The sequence below is a fragment of the Berghia stephanieae genome, chromosome 5 (genome assembly GCF_034508935.2).
Source record: "Berghia stephanieae isolate SIO BIC M18660-M18661 chromosome 5, UCSD_Bste_1.3, whole genome shotgun sequence".
NCBI lineage: Eukaryota > Metazoa > Mollusca > Gastropoda > Nudibranchia > Aeolidiidae > Berghia > Berghia stephanieae.
The window spans coordinates 15,525,603-15,543,016 of NC_088364.1; the positions used below are offsets into that span (position 1 = coordinate 15,525,603).

General features: G+C 34.0%; 2 protein-coding genes across 3 annotated transcripts in view; one reads left to right on the forward strand and one right to left on the reverse strand.

Annotated features, from left to right (window-relative positions):
• Positions 1-367: 367 nt before the first annotated feature.
• LOC144972471 (large ribosomal subunit protein mL40-like) lies at positions 368-13,674 on the reverse strand. The gene is made up of 6 exons (XM_078913671.1): positions 13,610-13,674; positions 8,510-8,596; positions 6,450-6,620; positions 4,634-4,832; positions 1,190-3,052; positions 368-831 (listed from the first exon to the last, which is right to left on the reverse strand). The coding sequence occupies exons 1-5, from the start codon at positions 13,648-13,650 to the stop codon at positions 2,942-2,944; spliced, it is 609 nt and encodes a 202-aa protein (XP_078769797.1). The 5' UTR covers positions 13,651-13,674; the 3' UTR covers positions 368-831; positions 1,190-2,941.
• A 2,920-nt stretch (positions 13,675-16,594) lies between these two features.
• LOC144974081 (monocarboxylate transporter 10-like) overlaps positions 16,595-17,414 on the forward strand; it is a 22,066-nt gene continuing 21,246 nt past the window's right edge. For both annotated transcript variants that reach the window (XM_078916972.1, XM_078916971.1), the window contains exon 1: positions 16,595-16,871. In XM_078916972.1, coding sequence (XP_078773098.1) covers positions 16,727-16,871 — 145 coding nt within the window. In that variant the 5' untranslated portion in view covers positions 16,595-16,726. The remainder of the gene's footprint in view (positions 16,872-17,414) is intronic.

The following is a 17,414-nucleotide window of genomic DNA, read 5'->3' on the forward strand; positions in this document are numbered from 1 at the left end:
AATACTTAACAAAGAGACGATTTACAATTTACAATGAATAAAATATCATCTCTCAAAAAAAAAAAGAAACTGTAAATGTGACTGCTTCCTTCTTAGCTCAGGATCCCTGCCAGAAGTAGAAAAGAAAAACGGAGTAATATCACTCCAAAACAACGACAGAGATCAAGCTGGAAAGGGTAATCTGATCACTGATATTTGGTAGAGGATGGATGTTTAACTTTATCAACCCTAACACCGACTATATCGATAGTTTACTTGGATTACTTTTACCCCATGCCTATTTATTTCATTTTTATGAGACAAATTACAGGCGTAGAATCAAAGCTAATGTTTTTAGTTTTTGCGTGTTAATGATAGTTGAATAAAACTATCTATATACATGCTCATTTTTAATAGTTTTTTTTTTCCAATTTTGAAAAGTAGCAAAAATCTCTAGGATTGAGTGAGTTAAGCAAGAGTGACCTCCCTGGCTCACCATGGGAGATCAAAGACCCAGGGATGTCGCTTGCTAACATAAATTTTTAAAAAGGCATGATAATCTTTCTCTTACTAAACATAATATGAAAACATTTCATACAAAGTTCATCAGATGGCAACACCCTTAAATCAGAGAAGATTTTTTTGGATGTTTTTTTTTCATTTTTCTTTCTTGCTTTTTTCATACACACTTGTTCAGAAAAATCAGTCTACCTCGACCGGGGATCGAACCTCAGACCTGCTGATGACCGGTCAGGCGTGCTACCATGGTTTATTTATGGGTCAAAAAATGAAAAGAAAAAAAAAAACAAAAGAAAAACTGACGATCTAGCATCTAAATCATTGCAGTTACAGCTTTAAAGATGGGTTTTTTTGTTTGTTTGTTGCTTTAGGTCTCTTCCAACACAATTGAGGTTATATGAGAGACCGCTGAAACAAAAAAACAAGCAATCTAACAATCTAACAAAAATAGTACAAATGTAAATCAAAATCATAACCTAAAGATATCATAAGCTAAATTATAAATAACCAAGGACAAACAGGCAGAAGATTTAAAGAAAAAAAAATATCCCCTGTCAAAAATACAATCACAAACCAAAGAAGCAGGATAGGCTAGTAGTAAAGAGAAGAAGAAACGACATCACTATCGGATCGTACACCCATGCGAACATCATAGGTATATGATTCAAGGGTGATGCTCCCATCCAACCACCCGCAAAGATGGGTCGAAAAAGTGAGGACAAAGTCGATTGTCTGTCCACACCTGTTTGAACATTTGAGAAACTATGTCTGCTATTCTATTGGAGCAAGATCGCCAGCTTTTGGTTAACCCTCTCCTTACCAACTGTAGGAAAATCAGTCACATTCGTTCCGATAGAAATGGTATTTTTTTTATACAGATTTAGTTTTATAAATCACAAAATATTAAGAACAATCTTCATAATATTTACAAGATTTTAGTGTAGTTTTGTAAAGATTGTTTTCCTGAACAAGATGAAATGTATGTACTTATTACTTTTAAATGTGAGTCTAAAAATTCAATTTGTGTATTGGGTCGATATTACATTTCAGTAAAAATCCTGAAAACAGTCGGTAAGGAGAGATTTAACTCTACAGTATTCAAATAACAAAAAAGGTGAAAACAAACTTTTCTTAGTTCTTACCGAATAACTTATTACTGGAATATTTTTGTGGGAACATCACGAAATCGACCTTTTCGAACAGCCTCAGATCTGAAGTTAACAGCACCAAAGAGAAAGCAAGACTGTAAAAAATTGAAAAGAATGAGCTTTGAATTTAAATCTTCAAAAACATGATCGTTCTGAATTTTTAAATTTTTTTTTTCGGCGCCAGAAAAAAGGAAGAAAATAGGATGTTCAACAAATTCTAGATTTGCAATTGAAAGCAAAGGAGAAAAAGTAAGACAAAGAGGAACTATTTCAAATAGAAAGTAGATGTGGATTCCAAGAACTTACTATCAGTGCACTTCGATTGAGATCACCTAAAAGTTTCATCCAAAGTCAAGCACAGGATCTCACTAAGAAGAATACACTCAAATGTTCAAAAACCATAATGTATTTTTAAAAAGAACAACGCGTAACAGTGAAATGATTTACAGGGAAAACATTATCACCTCCCAAACCAACATTATACATTTTACTGTTTCCCCCTCAGCCAAGGACTTCGGAAAGGCCCATACAAAACAAAGCAATCACATTCCAAAACAAAGACATATGGGTATAGAAGTGACCTCCTGCCCACCGAGGGAGGTCAAAAGACCCCACACAAGATCATTCTGACTCTAAACTTAATTTTCTTCATCTAATTCATTCCAACCTAATACCAGATTGGCATTGTGGGGCACATTTATATCCTGCCTTTCCTTGGAGTTAGCAAGGCCAAGGAGTTAGCAATTCATAATGGTTCGTTTACTGCCCAAATCTGGTCCACAAGGAGTCAAATTTCCATTTCATTCTGTACACTTTGCCTGTAAAGAATTTAATTTCTTACCAGTAGTAGTATAGTATCCATCAATATTTATAGTCAATTACTCATCAACACCTCACTTGACTGGAGTAATGTTTGTAAAGTATGACTGACACCACTAAGATTAGCATTGTTCTTTAGAGCCATAAGGCTCATGGAGACAAGAGTTTATCCCCGATAATTGCTTGCCATCCTTTGGTTAGGATGCTAGTCAATTGATAAGCACCTTCTGCCAGATGAAACATATCCAGCTCCCCAACCACCACTAGCTAAGACGACACTCGACCTACATTTAGGTGAAAGATCATTTTCAATTACATTATCTATCACATTCAGCAGTTAAAAATCATATTTGGTGCAACTGTCTGATTAAAGGTACTAAGAGAGTTGAAGCCCTCAGTTCAAGACAAAAATCTGTTTTTTTACAACATGACCCTGCTAAAGAGAATTAACAAATTAGTCTCTTTTCATCCTCTGTTCAGAATTTGCGTGTCGTGTCAACATAGTCTCCATCGGGGGCATCATAGTATTTGATGGGTGGTGTCTCTTTAGGCCCTTCAAACGTCAACGGAATCAAACTCTCATCTTTCTGTAGGAACAAGGGACAAAATTAATTTAAGGATTTAGGGCAGTCTAGGTGCTAACCAATTGAAGAGTGGTTTTCCCAAACTCCATAACTCTGTTTTTCCCATTTTGAGAAATTGATGATTATTTCCCCTAAAATTTCTCATTTGATCTATTATTTTATCATATTCAAATTCATACTAATGTTTGGGAAATTCTTGTGTCAATTTATGCTTAAAATAAAGTTTACATTTAAATTTATCTCAAAGATGGAAAATCTCAAAAATTAGAAAAATCGACAACAAGTTTTGGAAAACCAGCCTTCAATTGAATTAATGGACAAAATAGGAGAGAAATTGATTAGACTGAAAATAATTTATTAAAGAGACAAAACAAACATTTCACAATTCTGGCCATTTCAATTTCAACAATGAATTTTTGAAACCTGGTCACCCCGACAAAAATATTGTACTGAGGCAATGGGCCAAAATTAGACCCCAAAAAAATTATAAAAGAAGAGAAGATTGTTGCAAATTGCACAAGGAGTTTTGTCACTGGTTGTTTCCAAACTGTATTGATACTACACTTTTAAGGGAAATATCCAATTGTTCTGCCAGCCAGATCAATCATTCCAATACACAGAACTTTGCATGACCTTTTAATGTTTATAGTTTGTTTGACTGACTTGAATGAGAACTAATCACCCAAATGGCAATCTAAAACCAAGAACAAAGAGCCCAGTGACATCAACTTCATTCTTTTTCGGAGTTTTATCATTTTTTTAAATTCCTTAATCTTACTTCATTAAGGACAACTTTGTCAGCAGCAGCCGGTCAATGATAAGTGAACTATTAACTGTGAAAGCAAAAAACTCATAAGTTCGTATTTCTTTACATTTAAATTCCTCACTCTCTTTCAGGTGTCCAAGATCCATTCCGACATAATACCATTTTGAGACGGCAGTTCACATAAAATATGACCTATCATCTCAAAACAGGATTACGCCAAAGTGACTCAGATGCTTCAAAGTCAATTTTAAGATAATCTACAAAATACAAGTTTAAATAAATACCATTATTGAAGCGAGTGAGTTTTGTTTCCTAATTCTGATCCCTTAGACTTCAAAATCAATTGTCTTCATCTATTCCATTCAAACATAATGCCAGATTGACATGGTGAGTCAAACATTGACCTATTTTTGACAAATTTATCTAATCAAGTAACAGATATGTCCTAATAAATACAAACTGCCAGAAAATCTGGGGAGGGTGGGGGATGCGTTTATTAGACACTCATGCATGTACATTTTTATAAAATGCAAACATTATGCATTGTTTCCTATATATCTTTTATTCTTGAGTTTTATCAATATGGCATTAATTCTTTCCAAAACATTGGCCCAAAATGTTAAATTTTAAAAATTACTTTTGAGAAAGCTGATTTTAAAAAACACAAAACAAAAAAACAAAAACAAGGCCATTGGGAATCTGAAGGGGTGTGCGTTTTATTAGGACACATAAGGTACAACAACAATGTCAAACTGGGCTTAGCAAGCCTGCAATTCAAACAAAGCTGACTGACTAAATAAAATGAGACAAAGACACACCTGGATAGCAGCCTGGTACAATTCTTCTGACTCAGCTCTTAACTCCTCGAGGGCCTCCTGCTGTGCTGCAGACACTTTGGAGAACACTTGGACCATATCATGGTGACGATTGGTGCGGTAGCACGTCCAGGCCTTTTGAAGTAAAGCCCTCGACTCGGATTCCTCAAATGTTAATACTGTGGGCTCTCTTTTTCTTTCACTATTGATTACAAAATAAATAAATAAATAAATAAATAAATAAATAAATAAGAAAGAATAAGATAATATAAGCCGAAATAAGGGAAAAAATTGCAGAGCCAATACGAGGAGAATGGCATTAGTTCTTCTTCTTTCAATAATAATAATTATTATTATTATTATTATTATTATTATTATTATTATTATTATTATTATTATTATTATTATTATTATTATTATTATTATTACTATTATTATTATTATTATTATTATTATTATTATTATTATTATTATTATTATTATTATTACTATTATTATCATCATAATTATCATTCATTTAGAGATTACAATTATTAATTAATAATAATAATAATAATAATAATAATAATAATAATAATAATAAATAATAATAATAATAATAGATCTTTATTGTCCATAAATATGGCAATTTGTCATTTAGTTACACTTGTCATAACGTTATATGATAACTATAACATAGAACAGACACCTCACTCCTACCCATTCTCTTTCTCTCTCTCTCTCTCTCTCTCTCTCTCTCTCTCTCTCTCTCTCTCTCTCTCTCTCTCTCCCTCTCTCTCTTCCTCTCTTTCTTTCACGCATGCGACATACACAACATTAACATTTTCATTTCATTTTCAATTCGTTACATTCTTGGCAATTCAACACCAAATATTATCATCATTATCAATTGGTCACTTCATCTAGCCTAACATTAAACAAATTAATCAGTCAATCAGTCAACGCATCAATCCTTGGTTTTGCTGTACCATATGAAATATTCAACATTTTTATTGCTGATGAAACGAACGTTGATTTATACTTGTTAGTTCCACATTTAATCTGACAAAAACTTCTCCCAGATGGCAAAAGATCAAATTAATGGTATAAAATATGTTTTTTTATTGTTGGTAATTGAGAATGCTTTCCTTTCTATTGCTTTTCCATGAATTCTTTCTACTTCATCAACAGGATGGTTTATTATTTTTGATGCCTCTTTGTAATTCTAAATCATCATACAACGCTTTATATAATATTAAGCGAAGGATAGTTCATAACATCATACCAATTATAGACACAACAACAGCTGTCACAACTGGGTTGCCAAGCCTCCCTTAGATATATTAACAATGCCTTATTAATAAGCCCATAGAGTGTATCCCAGTTTCTATTAAACTGACAACAGAGGTTGCTTGCTACCCTTTGGAATGGGCACTCACTTATAACAACTTACTTTCCATCAGATCTGACAGAGCCAGCTACTCAACCACTGCTGAGTCGAGAGGGGTCAGAAATAAAATCGTGACTGCCCCCAGGACTAATACCAGCCCATCAGGGATCAGAATTAGGAAACAAAAACTTGCTCACTTCAATAATGGTATTTATTTCAACTCGTATTTTGTAGATTATCTTAAAATTGAATTTTAAGTATCTGATTCACTTTGGCATACTACTGTTTTGAGATGTTGTGTGTGAAGAAAATGATTTATCAACTCAACTATCAGGATTAAAATAAACTAAGAGCTTTCTGAGGAGTTTTTTTTTTTTTTCTCTCACTACTTAACTTTTCAGCAAAGCTCTCTCATACCTGAGCTTTAATAACAAAAGAAATAGTCCTTACACTGCAGCCATTAGTCTTCTCCTGTCTCCTTCAATCTCATCCACTGGCTTCAAAATCTTACTAAACCTTGACAGTCTCTTGATCTCTTTATCTATCCTTTTTAGCTTTTTCTGTGTACGGGCTGCAGCCACTTGGGGGTCCATAGATTTACGCTTTTTCATTGGCTGACCACTACAGAAAAATAAGAAAAAAATATGGCAAACAATTAAAATTAAGCTCATGAAAAAAAGAGTTTATATTTATAGAGATAAATGAACCAATGCAACTTCATTTAACATGGATTTACTCTCTACTTTTTCTTGTCTTCTTTTTCAGAATTGACAGTCTTCTTGACCTCATAGAAAATGACATTATAATTTGAACAAATAATCTGTTTCTCTTTCTTACCTCATTGAACCTGTCTCTGACAGCTACAAAACAAAGAATGGAGCAAAACTGCTGTGTGTCAAAATTAGCCTCATAAATAGACTTTTGTGAAATATTGACAACTGCTAAGTTCCAAGGTAGGCGTAACATGGTGCAAACGGTTCACTCAACATTCTGCTGTGGCTGCTAACATGCTATTAAGTCAGATCACATGATATTCTGTGTCTAGTAACATACGCAGGACATCTAATTATTATTTTTTGACAGTTCGAATTCTATTTACGCTTTGAAATTACTTATGAATAAATAGAAAAATTAATCCCACTACTATTAATCACTTTCTTCTATTTAAAATAGAAAGAAATATGAAACGACCATAATCAAAAAAAAATTAATTAATAAAAAAATAAATGTCAAAGCTGCTTTAGCGGAACAACCCCTTAAATGAAAGATCTCTCTGTAACAGAATTTTTTTTCTAAATAGTTCATACTATTTAATCAGAATGTATGCCAGTTAAATAAAATGACTTCAAAGCATTAGCAAACATTTCAAGAATTTTTCTTTACAAGAAATCAAAAACAAGAGTATTCTAATTGAAAGGAACAAGAACGGAGTCATCCCGTGCCTTCAAATGAATAAAACAGATGTTTTCCTAGTAATGGCATTGAGTCTATCACCATCCATTCCCTTTGCTATAGTAAGATTTATATTTTAGCCATTTGCCAGTGTTGGAGAGCTACAGATCATTAATGAGAGAACAGGTAATGATGCAACAGTTGATTTGCTTCTGACAAGGCACGCAGAGATGATTAAAATTGTATGCGTTGTGGATTATTGTGGAAGAGTATTCATGTGTTCATCATTCATTTGGCCTCTTTTTTGAAATATGGTTGTAGTGACAGTTCTGTATGAAAATATAGTTAAGTATAAGATAGGCTGATATATTCTCTTTAGTCTACTAACATCACGACTACATATATGTAATGTTAGGGGTAACTCGGCTCAGCAGTACGGTCTTTGCTTCGTACCCGAAAGGTACCGAGTTCGAATACCTGCTGCGCTGTGTGGCCTAGAGCAAGTCACCTCACCCTAGATCAGTTTATGGCACTGCACTGCAGCTCCCCTTGGAATAGACCCTAAATACAATTTTCCCCTAAGGGATGAATAAAGGGAATTTTATTCTATTAATTTATTTATTTATCATTTTTAATGTAGTGAGGAATGGAAGGTAATATTTTAGACAAACAAATAAAAGGATGTTCTGTCATATGTTATGATATCCACTTGTGTGGTCTTTATAGGTTATTCCAATTGATTCCAGCTGAATCAGTTAATTTGAACGCCACTTAATTGGAATGATTTCTGCATAACGATTCTGTTGCAAGTTAGTGGCTTGCACTAAAAGAAAAAATACATAAAATCAAAACAATCTTGATAAAGAGCAAGATGGATATTTCCTCATTTCTATTGTCTACAATATAGTCAATGAAAAACACAAAATCATTTCACAATATTTTCTTTGACCAACCAACACTCAATTCTCGTTAGTCATGCTCCTCTCTCTGAGTGGTGGAAATAAAAAAAATTCACTAATATGAATTTGAGATTGAAATCAGGCCCTTCAAGATGAAATACTTGTGTCCATTCACTAACCTTATCATATAAACCGTTATTTGTTAAATGAATATCTTACCAGAGTTTTTCAGAGGCATGAAACAGCAATGGTGAAGCTTGTGTGTGAATGTGGGATGATGAATCCACAAGGGATCCACTGCTTTGCCTGTCAAATGATTCAAAATGGAAGAAAGATAAGATGTCAGCAATATTTCATCGATAAAAAATAAATTATAGTTCAGAAACCGGGGATTTATATTTCTGGATTATGGTTGCATCTGTTTAATCATTGCTAGTCATGCTGCCTTTAAGTTTGAGCCTGATGACCTCATTTGATGAGTTCTAACCAATGTGTACTTGTTTGTGGGTCTGATAACCCAAAATTTTATGGGGTGAAATGGAAATACTCTCAAACTGAAACAAAATATTGTCCATTTCTACATTGTCATCACAGTAATTTGCAGCTGCAAATTTCACAACTATCTGTAAACTACCACAAATTTTTCCCCAAAAAAATATTTTTCAGGAATATTTTATTTCTTTTGAGTCTGAGCCATTCTCTAACGCGAATTTCCCTTCGGGCTCTTGGAAGTCTGCCAAATTTGTATCCCTTCAATCTGAAATTTTATTCACAATTTATAAATCTAGATCTAATGGGGTCTATTCTTGTCTAATTCTATTACGCTACTATTTTGTACCATGTGATATTGCTACATTGTTGCCACATGAAATATTCGACTGTAGCGTCTTTCCTCTTTCCAATGGGGTGTTTTTTTCTACTTTCTGACATGATCGCTAAAGCGTGACTACAATTACTACAATAACAATGAAAAAATTTCTAAAGATCAAATCAGGTTGCCATGTAACAGCTCCAACGACAGGCCAACTTCAGGAAGTGAATGCATGTTAGTGAGAGCAAGCAGTTTTGTACCCATTGCAAAGCTTCTCAACCAAACAAGAAATCCACATTATAAATTATAAAAGCTTCATTCTTGTGAATCTTGGGTGTAAATTTGACTGTTATTGTATTTTAATTTTCAGATTTATTTTTCAAATGCATGACTTTGACTAGTACGTGTGATAACCTGAGCTGGGAGTTTTATGCAGCAGCATTGGCATAAAATGCATTCCGCATAATTTGCGATTTTCCACATATATCAGAAAATGTTGCCATGATTTCATAAACAAGGGTTTATTGGGGTAAAACACTTCCCTACCCATTCAACTTCGTTTATTGATCACTTTCACAAACTTAGCTCAAGTAGGTTCAAACGTTAAAAGTTCGGGTTATAGGTACAGTACATGTAAAAAAATATCTGAGATTTTCAGAAAAATATTATCTTCTGCATCAATAAAAGAAAGAGCAAGTCTGTCTATCTGTCTATAGTGTGTGTCGACTACAGGGGAAAACCAGACTTCTATCTGCTATGAAAATTAACCAATTCGTCAACATTTTAAACTTTCTATAAAAGGATGCCGGGATGTTGGTGATTATGGTCGATTTTAAAATAGCATATAAAAAATATTAAATTAATTTTATTTGATCCCCCTATGATTTGAGACGCCATTTTAAACAGAAAGTGAAAGCTCGGCATTATGTTTTGACACATTGAAATTTAAGAGTGATTACACACACTTATCCAAGAACTCTACTCACTCCATTGTATTGATGCATTACAATTATTTTTAAAAACTCACAACATCCACCCACCGGATATAACGTTATAACACTAACACATAAAACTATATGTAATCTTAAATGTTTATATTAATACATTTTAGTGAGAACTACTCATAAAAATGGCTGGCTAAAAACAATAACATAAAGCTGAGTGACGTCAACTCTGTTCCTTCATAGAAGGAATGAAGTTGCCAACCAAATTAAACATACCAACATACAAACACAGTTTTCCGTGTTTTAACCTTTAACTTTTATTGTCTGACTGATATCATTTAGTAATAAATAACAAATAACGAACAGGCTGTCAAAATAATAACAAAGAGCTGAGTGACGTCAATTTCATTCCTTCTTTAAATCAGATATATACGTTTAAGGTCACAGTTCTGTGTGTTGGTAGGATTCATCTGGGGGGGGGGGGGGGGGGGGGGGGGGGGGGGGGGGGGGAATATTGTGAGTATTTTACCTAAACCACAATATTTATATGGACCGTATTCATTTAATATTTACCTAACAACTATATAGGCGTTCTCTTCCTACATCATGTATGCATCTTTGCCCCCCCCCCCCCCCCTTCCCTCCTCTTTCTTTCTCTTTTGCACACACACACACCTACAACCACATACGCCAGAGAGAGGGTGAGGGAGAAGAGAGAGAGAGAGAGATGGAGAGAGAGAGAGAGAGAGAGAGAGAGAGAGAGAGAGAGAGAGAGAGAGAGAGAGAGAGAGAGAGAGACAGAATTTCAAAAACAAATGGAATCAAAAATGCCAAGTGGGCATCCATGATGCAATCTTTCCAAAACTAGCCTGTTTTTCGTAGTTCTATCAGTATGGTATAAAATATAAAATCTTCTATCTTTTAGCCATTTGAAATTGGGCCACCACGGAACCTGCAGATTTATGGCCATGTGCCACTTCTTGGGGTAGATACTTTACCAACACCAGTTGGGAATATGAAACTTATACTAACACTAACACCGGTTGGGAATAGGCAAATTTTACTTTCCTCAACACCGGTGTTGTCTGAAAGCGAGTGTCATACCACAAGACCATAACCGCACAATATATAATGTATAACAAGTGTAACTAGATGACAAATTGACATATTTATGGACAATAAAGATCTATTTTTTATTATTATTATTATTATTATTATTATTATTATTATTATTATTATTATTATTATTATTATTATTATTATTACTACTAGTATTATTGTGATGGAAATGCTCTCAAACCAGTGCAAAGCGTTCTCTATTTGGGAACCTTTCCATGCCACTGCCCCTATCTAAAATCTCTAGATTTCGTCTTTTCTCATCTTGAAATAAAATTGTTTTGGTTCTACAATTCAATGGTAGCAGTAGTAGGTCTATTTTAAATCACATTCTGTTATCAGTATCAGAGCTGCGAATATAGGCACGTTGGTTTTAGTTCAAGAGGCCTTCTGTAAGGTCCTCGAGATAAAGAAACTGCCTGAAAACAAACCAAAAAAAACCTCCCTGATTTACCGGTAATACTAACTACTAGTCTTATTATTACCGACGGTATAATTATTGAATACTATCTGTTACTATGAACCTTATTGTAATCATTGGAAAAGAAGTTGAATAGACACGGTGGAATTTTCACTTTCATGACATTTTGTGTGCGAAAATAAAGATTTTGTTGCTAATCACAATTCATGATGGGCGAATAAATTCATAAGTTGTGACTGAGTTGACTTGGCTTTTGGAAAACTTATATTTATCTGTAATGGCAGTTTTTTGCATCGCTTGCAGCCGCAAAAAATGGCAAAAAATCGCTTATTTGGATTGCGGCCACAAAATTTGCAATTTTTTGCACAATTTTGCAAATTTTCGAGATTTTGCCACAAAAAAAAAGAAAAATTGTTTTAAAAATTTAGTGGGGGCCAGTGGATTTTTTCATAAATGTTCCGTTGTTTTGTCATGTCAAACATTTTCTGCTAAGTGGTAGTTCATGGAAAGAAAATATGCCTTCTATCATTTTTTGACAACTCTGCTCAGTTGCATGAATTTTGGTGACACTCCATTATTTATGACGTTAGTCTAGACACACTGGTGCCAAATGTCAAAAGTAGCACACGACACATGGTGGCCATGGATGAGAAGATGATCGAAAGGGAAGGGGATGGGGCAAATGGGTGTAAATATTTATGTACCTTTTAGCTGTAGCATGATAGTACATTTGGCGATTTTATTAGTTTTATAAGCCTGACTTTTTTTTTCTTCCTTTTTGATTTTTTTTGTTTTGTTCTTGTTTGATTGTTCTGAATTTGTTAATAGTATTCAATATAACTTGTGTCTAATTATAAAACAACTTTTTAAAAATAAATTCATCAATTCTCTCTCTCTCTCTCTCTCTCTCTCTCTCTCTCTCTCTCTCTCTCTCTCTCTCTCTCTCTCTCTCTCTCTCTCTCATATCCATATTTCTTTCTCAACCACCCTTCTATCTTCATATTATGTTAATAGAGAGAGATAATAAGTTAGGCTGATCGATTTAAGAAATGACTGTTTAAAGGCTAATTTAAATTTGATTGTTGCTGGAACATGTTTTGCAATTAATTAAAGATTCTTATTTATGAGCTGCATCATTGCAAGGTTGCAATAATACAGACACTAACCGGGTTTGTTCATTGTTATGTAAAAACAAATACCTCCTGGTCTTTTGGCCAAAAGTTTATCATAATCTCTTGATTCATTGATATAGTGGGCGACATTATAGGCCTCTAAAATGTTTAATTGGAAATGACAATTCATTAAATTATATTTGCAAAAGGTCAGGATGTGTCTAATGATCAGAAGTGCTTTTCTAATAATATATCTAATAACTATGAATAGCTATGTTATATTTGCATTAGATTTGGGTTTGACTGATGGGCCGGTAGATTTTCCTCCTTTTTGACAAATTTTCATTATCATGATAGGGCTTGGGGGACCTGTGCTTGTGTCAGGATGAAAGTTATATAATCTCAAAATAAGTAAACTGATAGCGTATTCTTCCTTTTTCTTGGGTACTTTAATTGTAATTCTAGAACTTTTTACTAGATCCCATTTTCTTCCTTTTTACTGGCGCTGATATGACTATGACCTTACATTTGTTGCATTGCGTGAAACTTAAAAACAAACAAATACCTTTCTCTTTCATGAACGAATTATGGGTTTTTAGGAAAATTAATCGCAACTTTTTGCAAATTTTGATGTTTTTAGCTTGCAAAATTTGGGTTTGTTTTTTGTTTTTTTGCAAAAAGCCGCCATGTCAGATTTATATAATGTGGGGAATAGTGGGACTGGGCACTGACACTGACTGCACTGCGGCACTGGGACAAGAATAAAAGATGAATAAGATTTAAAACACTCCAAAAAGAGGCATTGCGGTATTGCTGTAGTAAATTTAGATTTAACGATATTGTTTTTAAAAACAATAATTTAATTTTGAACAAAGCGGATGTTTTCTTCAAAATATGTAGGAAAAAAAGGATTACACAAGCAAGCGTGAGAACCTTCCGACCAAGGACGCAGCCATGTTGTTGTTGTTAGTCGTTAGTCCGTGAGTGGGGTTATGACCTTTACTTTTTAAAGGGAAGTAAAGCCCAAAATATTTTACTCAACCGAGGAGAATAAAAATTCAAGGGAAACAACTGTGACTAAAATCATATGTTGTCGAAATAACATTGTCACCTCCCTTATATGCCATGGTTGAAGAGCATGGCCTGCTTGAGTACTAAAGTTACGTCTTCTCAGAAAAGCCAAGCAAATTCATGTGCGGTCAGTTGCTCGATGAGTAAAGTGATCGTGAAAAATTCTGGCCCCGAAGTTGTGTCCTTGAGTAAGACCAATTTTTTTTTTTTACATTACTCCTCAACTCAGGTGTGAATGAGTACTTGGTCATAGCCAGTGACGAATATTGTTAAAGTGTTAACACAAACAGCACGCCTGTACTGTTTGAAATGGAAATATGGTTCCAAATAAATGAAGCATTGTGAAGAGCATTGAGCTCGTAAATCTTTTTCTTCCTTTTTGATTTTTTTGTTTTGTTCTTGTTTGATTGTTCGTAAATCTGAAGGTCCTTGGTTCGAGTCCCGAGGCGCATAGTTGAGTCCTTGGAAAAGGCTCTTTACTCACGTTCTCCCGCTGTACTCAGGTGTAAAATGAGTACCTGGCCGTTCACAGAATTGTAATATCGCCTAACAGGAGTCACATCTCGTCCTTCATGGTAAGTGTTGCTTTTGGCTAGGGACCCCTTATTCACGTTTTATGGTTATTGTGTTATATAATAAAAGCTGAAGTTTTTTGTTTGTTTGATTGGTTTTGTTTTGTTTTTTGTTTATTTTTTGTGTTTTTTTTTTTTTGTTTTGGGGTTGTTGTTTTTTGTTATTTTTTTTGTTTGTTTTTTTTTTGGGGGGGGGGGGGGGGTTTTATTTGTTTTTTTTTTTTTTTTTTTTGTTTTTTTTTTTGTTTTGTTTTTTTTGCTGTTGTTGTTTCTGTTTTGTTTTGTTCATTTTTTTGTTTGTTTTTGTTTTTGTTTTTTTTTTTGTTTTTTTTCTGTTTGTTTTTGTTGGGGGTTTTTTGGTGTTTTTTTTTTTTTGTTTTTTTTTTTTTTTTTTTTTTGCTGTTTTTTATTTCTTTTGTTCATCCTTTTGTTTTGTTAGTTTTTTGTTATTTTATTTGTTTGTTTGTTTGTTTTTGTTATTATTTTTTAAGGGGGGGGTCGGCACGGGAGAAAATCTTGACCATATGCGAGGTAAAGACAAAATGAATGGACGTACCTAAGCCTTCATTTTGATTTGATCGATTTCACACAAAAGTATATTATGTCTATCAGACTATAAATGATTAAGATTACACGCAGTTTGATACGGATGTTATGAGTATTTTAGCTAAACGCGTAGCATAATTAGTCCAAAATATGCAATTTCGGTTAAGTGTATTTGCGTTATTAAAGAGAATAAACATAATTTCATCGACAACAAAACTTCAACATTTCAGATATGTCTGATCAATTTGATTTATTTTTTTATATACATTTGATATCTAATCCATCCTTACGTAAAACCGTTTTGTGGCGGTGGGTCACATATAGGTCACATATGGGTTTTCGGCGATATCTTCAACAGTATTAAGGCATTTTATTTATATAAAAAGTGAATAAACAGACAAATGAATAAATAAATTATAAAATAAGTTAGAATTTTCTTTAATTATTCAAAATAACGAAGGACAAGATATAATCATTGTTACTTGAATTCAGTATATTTAACAAAACAAAATTCTCTCTCTCTCTCTCTCTCTCTCTCTCTCTCTCTCTCTCTCTCTCTCTCTCTCTCTCGCTCCCTTCACTCTGCCTCATGTTTACTTATTTAAACCTCCTCTCCGCTCCCCCCCCCCCCTTCCCACCCTCCAACCCCTTCCCGATCGCCACACCTATTAATTAATAAATTATAAAAATCATTAAAATGATTACTACTCTCGATAGCAAAAGCTTATGCACGGAATTTTAAGTGAAATCTTCCAACTTCCGTATCTAGATTTTTTGCAAAAATTTGTTTTGACACGTCCAATATCACCACGGTCCTTATTTTGTGGACAGGCTATACATCATTTTTTAAATAAGAATTTCCTCTCCGAACTGGAAATGTTTCGTGATGTGTCGAGTCTAAATAACTCAACAAGTCTAATTTTCAATAAGGCTTATGTTCTACAGACTGAAAGGAGTAGAGCAGGTAAATTGAATGAATAATGGCTCTTGATTTTAAGAAGTTTGCCTTGAAAGAAAAGAAATGCCTGAGTGGGAATTAATTTTCATCTTGGCCCACGTTCAAAATTAGAATATTTTCACCATGAAATTTTAAATGGAATCGTATTTGTGTATGTAGGTATATATATATATATATATATATATATATATATATATATATATATATATATATATATATATATATATATATATGTGTGTGTGTGTGTGTGTGTGTGTGTGCGCGCGCGCGCGCGTGTTTATGTATGTATGTGTGTGAACGTGTGTGTGTGTGTGTGTGTGTGTGTGCGTAGTGTATGGATGTTAATTAATAACATTAATATCATTATTACCTCTAGGACATTCTGTGACAGAGTTTGAACTTTCAATGTTCAAATTGATACTCCAGTTTTGTTTGAGTGCGTCAGAAATGTGATATCTAAATTAAACTCTTTGGATTATTTATATTAATTTATTGATTGATTCGTTTGTTTATGTCTCCATTTATTTATTTATTTATTTTATTTATTTATATATGCATTTATTTATTCATTTATCTGTTTATTTATTTCAGTCATTATCCATTGATCTATTCAATCATTCATTAATTCATTTATTCATTTATTTTCCATCACAAAATCAGAACAAGATATTTTCGCCATCGCTAGCAATGGACTGACGTCGGTTTCAGCGCTTAATTAAAATTAACTATCAGAACAATAATATCATGCAACGCACGATCTCTGAGTTTAGCGCGAATCAGAGTGGAAGGTTTCCCTCCGAAAGCTTCGTCAGTTTCACTTCCGCGTTTTCAAAGGACACTGCTCCGACAATCAAGAATGAGAACTGGAGGATTAGGGATGAGGAAATGCGGGCGCATGACGGGTTCGATTCCTGGGTGGCTTGTGTGGTTGCGTTCTTCGACACGCTCTTGCTGTTCGGGTTCCTGTGCATCTACCCGCTGTTCCTAGTGACGTTCCAGGAAGACATGGGCACCTCCTTGTCAAACGCAGGTAGACACTGGAATAGGATTCAATAGTCTGATGTCACGTCCGCCCAGCAACCAGCAGCTTGGTTCTAAGCGAAGAAAATCGCTACTTTTTATTCTTCACGCTGGCTAGAACTTTTTCACATGTCATGTGATCAGAATGTGCAAAGGTCAAAACATGATCAGATTTATAATGCTTTTCTCCTCTGGATACACTTTTAGGCTCGTCGGAGAAAGTATTCCATGCCATTTTCCCGATAGTTTAGAACCAGTTACTTAGTAACTATGCGTCATTACGAGGGAAGTGACGCCACGACTGTTGAAGCCTATTGTATTTGCAAAAACTCATAATCCCAATACCGTATATGTCAGAGGTGTAAAAAATGCCTAAAGAGTGAACTTGAAGTAAAATGACCATAGATCATATGAAATTTTGATTTTTTGATACTTTTTTTTTTAACTTAAAGAGTACCTATATATTTACCACCACTCCGACCCCTCCCACGATAAAATACATGATTGTTGCCCTAGTCTCATTTTCTAAAACTGAAAATTCCATTTTCAGAAA

Bases quoted from the DNA above. Each gene is read 5' to 3' on its own strand.
- LOC144972471 (XM_078913671.1), bottom strand. From the start codon at position 13,650: ATGGCTGCGTCCTTGGTCGGAAGGTTCTCACGCTTGCTTGT. The intron at 6,621-8,509 runs GTAAGATATTCA...ATTTTTCTGTAG, and splicing joins CATGCCTCTGAAAAACTCTG to TGGTCAGCCAATGAAAAAGC. The intron at 3,053-4,633 runs GTGTGTCTTTGT...TTGTTCCTACAG, and splicing joins TGTACCAGGCTGCTATCCAG to AAAGATGAGAGTTTGATTCC.